At 39.5% G+C, this 9607-nt stretch overlaps 1 protein-coding gene across 2 annotated transcripts in view; it reads left to right on the top strand.

Annotated features, from left to right (window-relative positions):
* The window catches only part of LOC107096603 (spermatid perinuclear RNA-binding protein-like), a 92633-nt gene that overhangs the window by 49991 nt on the left and 33035 nt on the right, over window positions 1-9607 (top strand). For both annotated transcript variants that reach the window (XM_015393334.1, XM_015393335.1), the window contains exons 4-5: window positions 545-710; window positions 4306-4453. In XM_015393334.1, coding sequence (XP_015248820.1) covers window positions 545-710; window positions 4306-4453 — 314 coding nt within the window. The remainder of the gene's footprint in view (window positions 1-544; window positions 711-4305; window positions 4454-9607) is intronic.

The following is a 9607-nucleotide window of genomic DNA, read 5'->3' as shown; positions in this document are numbered from 1 at the left end:
CACTCTTGAGCCGAGGTATTTCATTGAACTCATTGCACTGAAATAGTGCAGTATTTTTGTAGTATTTTTTTGATGCAACTTTTCTACTTCTGTTATTTGCTGTTGGTTCTAAAAAAAAATGCATAACGATATCACAGCTTTGATTGATTTATTTCAAACTTGAAACTTTGTTTAGCCTGTAAGGTGTAAAAAAATAATAATAAAAAAAATTTTAACCAGCCAATCGAATCGTGGTGTATTCTTGAGTATCGAAAATAATCGAATCGTTGGGTCAGGAAATCGATACTGAATCGAATCGCCATGATGGATGTGATTTACACCCCTAGTAAATACACTTAATTTAAGAATTTTTTACTTATTTTCAGATCATTTTTGCAGTGTAGGAAGTGTAAACTTTGCTTTTTTAAATTGTTGCATTCAGTTGGTTAATTCAGTTTTTAGGCTGTTAAATATTAAAAATGTAGCTCAGGACTCATTTTCTGACTGCAGCAGGTCTGTTTTCCACCATCAGTAATGTCTGATAATCCTTCCCCCCTGCCCTCAGGTCTGAAGGTACATCGGTGCTGTGCGGGGTGACACGGGTTGGCCTGGTGGCCAAAGGTCTGCTGATTAAAGGCGACATGAACCTGGAGCTGGTTCTGATGTGCAGAGAAAAGCCCACCAAGCTGCTGCTGTACACCATCAGCGCCAACCTTCCTCTACAGATCCAGGTAACGTCAACCACACCTTCAACACGCTGGTAACAAAATCCTGTCTCCAAAGCTGCAGAAGGTTTATAGACTGGACATGAAAAGAGACCAGGATTAAGAGGAAAAACGAGATGTATGTCTTTAAATGAAAGTTAGTGAAGCTACTGCTGCAAGTTATTAACCTGCCAAAGGATCGGATTGCTTTCTTTTTTTTGTAGAAAAAATCTACAGTCAGTCCTGATTTGATTTGATACAGCACCTCTCCTTCCTGTTACAGAACTACTGGATCACAGTGGCTACAAGTCTTAAAAAGCAGAACTGCAATAAAATACATTTTTTTTTAGAAATCTTATTTCTATTTTATGAACTAGCGGAAAAAATAGTGTATCCAAACAGAACAGTGAGTGTTGTGATCTCTCCATTTTGCGTTGTCATGTTGCGCGTGGCTAATGAGCTGGCCTGAATGCTCCCTGTTGAAAAGAAGAATGTGTTTTTATTATACGAAGGAAAACATGTCTCTCCTGTGTGGAAACGCAGCAGCAATGAGCTCCTCCCCACGGTAAACTCAGCCTCTTATTTACAGTGTTGACACTGTCCTTTGCAGGCTCTGTCTGCTGCAGAAATGCTAGGTATGGAGGAGAAACCAAGTGTGAAAATCTAATGCATTAATCTAATTCTAGTTAACATCCCCCCTAAAAAAAAATATATCCATCGGCTTTCTTCTGTCGGCCCTGGATGATGAATTACTTTGAGGTTAGTTGTGTACAAAACAGTCAAAATTTGCCTGCAGCATCAGCAAAAATGTCAGCAATTAATTTAGTTATACTTTTAAGATTGTATGGCCTTTATTCTTAATATTTTAGACAGTATAGCTGCAGAGAGAGATGGAGGGAAGACTTGCAGCAGAGATCAGGGAGTCGAGTCGAGGACTAAAAGCCTTCATATTTCTGTCACCTGCTCTACCACACCGCACCCTGGCAAACAATGATTTAATATCCCTATAGTCACTGTAGAGCTTCCCAGAGCTCAGAGTTCACGCAAACCAACTCAGACGGATCATTTCATCAGAGGACTGCCACCTGACACTCAGGTCCCACTGGCAAAGTCAGTGCTGCCGTTCAGAGGCTGAAGGTGCTTCCTGTGACCTCATCTTGGTTAATTACTCCCCACAGCTGCTGTTTGTGCTTCCTCATCAAAGGAGGAAGCCATCTGAAGATCCCATTTCCTGCAGCTACCTGCAGAGTGACAGGCTGATGGATGGAGCCATTTCACCTGATAGAGAGACTGTAGATGAAACACCACTGAAAGAAACGGACAAACTGGCAGATCCAGCATGAAGGAAGCTGCAGAGAACAATGAGTCTGTTGCTGACATCCCATTCCTTTTTTCTTTCTTTCTTTTGTTTTTATAGAATTCAACGCAAACCTGTTGTTTGATATATGCTGTTTAACTTTTCAAATTTTCCCATTTCCATCATTTTTATTCAGACCTGTAATTATGTACAGCTTTAAAAAGTTAGACCTGGTAAAACTTGCAGTTGATAAACAGTCTGATAGGACTGTTTTGTTAAAAATGACAAACATTTTGGAATGAAGAAGTGAGGAATCTCAGGCGGGTTTATGGCTCCGTAGCTCAGGAAATCTTTCCAGCCTTTAGAACGGGTCACATAAAGCTAGGCTTTGCTTCACTAACCTGCCTTATTAAATGCTTTTTTTTTCAGTTTAATATAATCACTAAAGGATACTTAAAGGTTCGATATCCTGCTTTTTTTAAGACTCCCAAAGACTACTATGGATATATATCTGCCACATATATTCATTTATTTTGAGGTATTAGTTGTTTCCTGATGTTATTTTTCCACCCAGGTGAAAAACACACTGTGCTCCACTGTAATGTTATCACTCTGTTAGGGTGGTGCCCATTTCACGATGTTACGCTGTCTGCTTTCACTGTGCAGATTAGATCAGATCAAAAGAGGAACTTGGTCTAAACATTGAGCAGAAATGATCTGGCTTTGCCTTATATCACAGCCCACTGGTTGGAGAAAGTGGGCAGGTGCAGTGCTGTCAAGTTAGGTGCTTCCAGGAGGAGCTGGATAATCACGGCTCCACATAAATTAGTCACAGCCACTCGCTTTCCTGGACACTGAACAGCTGCTACTCAGACAGAAGGATTTAGAGCAGAGGTCACACTGTAAAAAAATTGAAATCTAAACAAGTCAATTTTTCTTGAAATTAGTGCATTTTTTTCTTGATTTGAACAGAAAATGTTGACACTTTGCCAATGGAATGAGACAATTTAGATTTAAAATAAGAAAAAACAACCGCAGTCTATTATTTAAAGTGCATAATATCTAATCATCTAATGTTAAGTCTAAAAATACTAATTCCTTTGGCAGATCATCAGATCTGGACCCACCTGCTGGCTAATCCGGACCCAACCTGATTTAAAACATTTATAAATTACCAAATGTTGTCCGATGACAGTGTCTAACTTCACTTGTGCCGCTTCTCCTGTTAACATGGTAAAGCGCTCCGGAACATCCGGTACCAGGCTACACGTGATACAGATTAGCCAATGAGCTGCTGTCAGTCTGGGTTTTTGCTGCAAGCAACTTTTAGACAGCAGGCAAACCTGCTGCAAGCCGGGCGATTGGAATGAAGGAGAAGACGGCGAGAAAAAGAGAGCAGAGAAAGTGTGGACTGCTGGAAGAACTGTGGTGAACTGGTGAAAGAAAAGTGAAATGGTGCTCAAAGATGATCCTGCACATTTTGAGTATTTTTGGCTCAACCTGCAGGATGAAGCAGGATTCTCCACCATGAACAGAATCAAAAACGAATATGGATCCAGGCTCAAAATGAGCACCTTGATATCTGCTTTAGAATTGCTTTGTCTCCATTCAAACCCAGGTTTAAAGCCTTACAGGGCAGCATAAAGCCCACTGCTCTCATTAAGACATAGAAAAGAAAACAATAAAATATGTGAATCCGGAAATTGTCTATATACCAAACTGAACGATTGTTGTTCTCTACTTCAAAAAACACTTTAGATTTAAAAATGGAAAAATGTTGTGTTTTTTAAATATTTCTTTATTTAAAAATTCAAAGTATAACATGGATGAAAACACCTAAACATAAACACCTAATTTAATGTTCGTGTTAAATGCTGTCTAAAATAATGGATTATAATTAAAAATGTCTCCAGACCTTTACTGGTTGATGATTTTCTTTATTCGGACCCTGCTGATTTTTAATTGGTTACCCCTGGTTTAGGGGATTACACAGTCATCCATGAATCAAGGGTGGGGTTTTTATGAAGGATAGAAAAAACACAAATTAAATGTTAAAGAAAAGTTAATGTGGGATGATATAGACCCCCCCACAAGATCAAAGGATCACACTTTCTCTGCTTTTTTTTCACTATTATCATCATTTCTTGTCCAGGAAACATTTGGTCAGAATACATAATGTTAAGCAATTGATTTTAAAGCAATCTGTAAAACTATTTACCCTCAAATTAGTAATAAAAAAAATAAAACACTGAAACTTATCAGATGAAGGTTGAGCAGTGTTTTCTTCTCAGAACTTAGCATTAACGATGCAGCTCTTTTTTACAGGCTATGACCGAGGACGGATATGAAGTTCGGTCGTGTCCTTCTGAGGCGGCGATCCAGGTGTGCAGCACCAAAGACCCCCGGCTGACCCTGAAGATCACCCTCTCCTCATTAGCCATGAGGGAGGAACACAGCTCCACAGAAGCAGAAGGTATTTAGCCCACCTCTTTTATCTGCCTTTCTGTCTGATCACATCAGAGGGATGTGCTGGGATATTGGAGAGTATGAAGGTAAAACCTGAGTAGGACAGGAAAGGGTGATGATGCATGAAGAGGACTGAAAACTGAGAGGCGAGCTGGGAGGATATGGATCTGGGTCAAGTGTGGTGGAAATAGCAGATGGACAGGCAAGGATGATATCCTGAGAGGATCTGTTTGGTTTAGATTGATGGAGAAAGGAGACGTCCCTCTCAGGTGGAATCCTGTTCCACCCTGCGGCTCTGTTTGGGACGGATTCACTGATTGGATTCAGAGCAAAGATCCATGTTTAAGCTGAACTGCATCTATCTGATACGAGAGCAGCTGTGGAAAAAAATGACCGGAAATTTTGGAGGTTTGCCATTTTCTCTGTTTACGGAGGAGATTCAAATTAAAAATAGAGGATAGGTGAGTCAGAGCAGAAATGCTGTCATTACAAAACAATAAGCCTCGTCTATATCTCTGCTCCCAGCAGGAACGTTTAGGTCCAACTTTTATACAGATAGTAAGAAAAAGTCCTGGCTAACAGCTCCAAAGCACGCCTGCAGAGTGAAGAGAGGCAGAAAAAACGATTGATTTTCCTTCAAGTTCAGCATTCTGAGACAAACAAGAGGTGAGATATACTGGTTGTTTCTAAGTCTGCGGCAGGTTTAAAATGTTCTGGTTCTAAATAATAAAAGACGGATTATTTTTCATACATGTAAGAATGTTTAAAGCCTATAAACTTACAGGTTTATGACAGCTCCACCAGGATTATTGATGCTTTTTAAAATGCATGTTCACATTTATATAATCTAAATTCTCAACCGACATTCTCCCAGGATATTTTACAAGACTAACAGATCTTATTCATATCCCTATTCATGAATATTCTGACTGTATGTTTGCAGCTAATCATTAGTATGTGCTAATCGTCGTATTATTCAGTTCAGAGCCATGAGGCATCAGTGATTGTTAAAGGAGCGTAGTATAACTTTGCAGTTTTAGCAGACTGTTGCCCCCCCCCTCTAGTGACAAGTTAAAATGATCAGTACCTGCATTTCCATTCACCATCAAATTGTGCAAATTTCATTACAAAAATAAGTTATTAAGTGGAAGCACTGCAACCATTTCACGAAAATGTTTTAATGGTTATAGTCAAAATTTATACATTTCGCAAAACTGCAATGGAACAGAACTTATTTTCTTGAGAACTTTTTTCAAATCACACGAGTCACCTGATCTACTGGCCTAGTGATTAGAGCAGTGTGTTTGTGCTCTGAGAAGGTTGCAGAAACCCGGTTCAATCCCCACAGCCTGCACTCTGGGTTCCTGAGCAAGACCGCTAACCCCACACCTGGGGCCACACAATGGCAGCCCACTACTCCCAAAGGGGATAGGTTAAATGCAGAGAGATAATTTCCCCACTGTGGGACAATAAAGGGATTTAAATTTTTTTTAACCTTACTGCCTTGTAAAAAGAAGAAGACAGAAAGCAGGTGAAGGATGATGGCGCCCACTAGAGCTCCTGTGTTTACATCCACTGCTGCCATGTTTTTTGAGTTATCACATGAACAAACATATTCACTTGCAATTTTTATTGTATTTGTTATTTAATGAAAATTCTGAGGTTGCAAAACTTTGCGTTTTTTAAATTAGCAGAATACCAAGATAGTTTTGTTTACATTTGTAATGGAGCCACTGCTACGGTCAGTGCCGTGCACAGAAATTGTGGGGAACCAGTTTTCAAGTAGAAAAAAAGGGCACTTAGTGTGCCACATAGCGCAGCTAGCTGTGCTAGCAGTGTTTATTACGCACACAGCTTAAACATCATTTATGTAGCCTATTTTAAATTAATAGCCATACTCTGTCTGATAAACATCTTTAATAATGTTGAACACTCTGCAGGTTGGCTTCACAATAAGATTGGTAACAACAGAACACAGTATAATGAAACAGCAGTGTCTATAAAATAAATAACCATTTCAAACCATTCAAAGTTTGGTGGGTGGGTGAGGCGAGAGGGGGTGCAAAAGTATAAAAGTTAGCATTTTTGGCAAAAGTTTTTAAATCAAGAAACGCGCCATACACTAAAGCTACACTGTTTTTAAAAAAAAAAATGTAAAAACGGCACTTTTTTGGTTGGGAATGAAAAGGGGAGGAAATCTAGCACCACCTAGTGTCTATCTGTGCACGTTCCTGGCTTGGGGTTGTGCACAGATATGGAAGAAGAGGGGAAAAAAAATGCACTCTGTTATTTAGAGGTTTAATCTCAACATAGCAGCAAGAGTGCTAATCCCAAAGCAGATCTCTTATGTAACAAGCTAACGTAATATTTACTCACGTCTTATTCTATCCAGATCAGACTCCAGTTTGGCTTCTTTTTTTTTCCATTGCACTGGACAAATTATATTTTCTTACTCTTATGTGGAGCCTGTGATGGAGTTTTAGTTGAAGTTGGGGCTGGTTTCTTGTTCTCTCATTAACTATTAATGGTGGCAGAGATTTAACAAAGTAGCCAAGTGAAGGAGAGGCGCAGCGCGTCTTCCCCACACTAACGGTATGAGAATCCAACCTGGATGATCTCCTATGAGCTGAAACATGGAGCAAACTGTGGTAAACAGAGGAACTTTGGACAATTTTTAGAACATGTAAAAGAAAAAAGGAAAGAAAGAAGGAAAGATTTAACCTTTAGATTTGTGTAATGCTCCTTTAAAAAAAAAGAATCTTCGTTGTTTCATTCCTTCAATCTGCATCTCCACTAATTTATGAATTAGTTGTTTAATCTAAATGCATGTTTCTCTCCAAAAAAAGCTATTTACTTTTGCTTTAATTGCACAACACAAAATAAATTGTAAACAAATATTTACACTTCATTTATTCATAACGTAATTCAATATTTTTTCATTTAAATTTGATTCATTTGCTAATCAACATCACACAAAAATGAAATTGAAGCTCTAGAGCCACATGTGGCCCCTAGCCTAGTAAACTAGCCCCATCCGCAGTGGCCAAAAATTATTTTTGCCTGCGAGTGGTCTACCCATGATTAATGCCCCAGGCCCTAGAACTGACGGGCCAATCACAACGCAGAGATTTGTTTTGAATTTCTGGATGCAAAGCGGGCGGGAGTTTGAGGGCGGGACGACAAAGCTGCGCGATGCTGGAGAAAGCACAACAAGGAAGATGGGAACAACTATTGAACATTCTCGTTTGACTCAGCTTTGGAATCAGTTTTGGAAGGATTAGACTTGGTGTTTTTGTTGAAACATGAGCAGGAAGAGGCTCTACTCTCATTAATTTTTGAGAGGAATGTATTTGCCATTTTACCGACAGGCTGTTTATTTACACACCCCCACAATCTTTCTGTCGCTCTAACTACAGCACAGTCAGTTGCACTCATTGGTCGGAGCGTTGGCCAATAGGAACAGACATGGTTTGAAAAGCAACAGGTTGTTCTCATCATCAGTCTTCCGATGTCTCATTCATCGGGGCCAAACTAAATTACACATTTAACCTCACATTTAGTCTGGTTTATCAGGCTATGTGGCTCCTAATGTTTTTAGCCAATAATAAACTGAGTTTGGATTCAAACTTTAATTCCCTTTCTGTGATGACACCCCTTCCTTATTTCCTCCCAGCTGACGTATAGTTTTTATCTGAAAGTTTTACTGATTTTATCTGCACTTTAATGCTGCCAGCCTGCCTCTGGCTACAAATGCTTCCTCAGAGCTGGAAATTACAACCTGAGGGAAAGTTGATATCATTTATTGTCTTCATGTTCACTCATTAGATTGGTGCAAATAGACTCTTTTGAGATTAAGTTAAAAAGTACAGTTTAAAGATCATAGCTCTAAATTAATTTGCATTTCAAGCAGCATTACATTGTGAAGATCTGGTGACCACAGGAGGGATTTTTTAAATTGGTAATGATTTCTTACAAAATGTTCACATTTTACAAGAGGAGCCACAGATAAAGCACCAATTATCATTGTTTAGATTGACACTGTTTGGATAGAAGCTATTGTAGACCATGACTATCTGACAGGGGTGTATTTGAGCTCTTATCCCCGATGGATGGATTTACTTTCTGAAAACTGTATCTAAGCACATTAGGGAAAAGGTGAGTGGAAATAAAGCCGTTGTAGAAAATGGCCACAAGCAGCAGAGACGACCACAGCGATGGGAAGATTGTGAGTTGTGGATGAAGTAAAACCAATTTTATGATCTAATTATTCAAAGATAATATTATACCGTCATATTGTCTTGAAATAAAGAGGAAGAGATGAAATTATGTTTTAGTGTTTATACTTAGTGTTTTAAAACCCTTGAATTTGAGTTAATGGAAGCTTTAAGAAACTTGAAGGTTCTGTTACAGATTTATTTGTAAAGACCTTGAAACTAAGGATGAAATTCTGATCTCATTTGTATGTTTTTGCCATTCTGAAGAAATAAAAGAAATGTGTTTCTGGTGCTTCTTTAGTTTCGGGGGGAGCGTTTATGATTCTTTAACCCGGCGGTCCCAGGCAGACCATGAGAGCCTGCAGTCCTTGGTCTTGGAGGAGTGAGTCAGGATGAAAACCTGCGTCTCTCATCAGCTCCTTGATTTGTTCTCCATCTTTTCCATTGTGTTCAGCTTTGACTAAAATCTGTGCAGCAACAGGCTGCTAAACCACACACACAGACCAGTTCCCTGACCTTGCAGAGGATCAGAGAAACTCAGGCTCATTAAAGACTAAATTAAGACACTTTTTACATTCTTTAAAATCATGGTGTTTCCTAGGCGAATCCTCATCATTATTTTTAAATCCCTGCACTTGGTGCTGATCTGTGCATTGTGGTTCGCAGTCTGTTCCTCCTTTTTACTGTCCTCTCCAACTTCCCACAGCGGGCTTTCCTTCCCCTTCCTGCTCCCGGAAACAAACAGCCTACTTTTCCTTTCCAGGAAGGTTTTCTCACTCTCAGATGTTTATAAGACTCTTCTTCTGCAGCCGTACTCCTCACAGGACCCCAATGTGGGGAGATCATTTCAGTGACACTGCAGGACTGAATAAATCAGCATGGCGCTCCAGAAAACTGTGGAGCTGGAAGATTGTTTCTCCTCAGGAACTCCTGAGCCAATATTTCTA

This window comes from Cyprinodon variegatus, unplaced genomic scaffold (genome assembly GCF_000732505.1).
Source record: "Cyprinodon variegatus isolate N-32 unplaced genomic scaffold, C_variegatus-1.0 Scaffold636, whole genome shotgun sequence".
Taxonomy (NCBI): domain Eukaryota; kingdom Metazoa; phylum Chordata; class Actinopteri; order Cyprinodontiformes; family Cyprinodontidae; genus Cyprinodon; species Cyprinodon variegatus.
The sequence above is the reverse complement of the archived record's forward strand: the minus strand, read 5'-3'. Positions and strand labels throughout refer to the sequence as shown.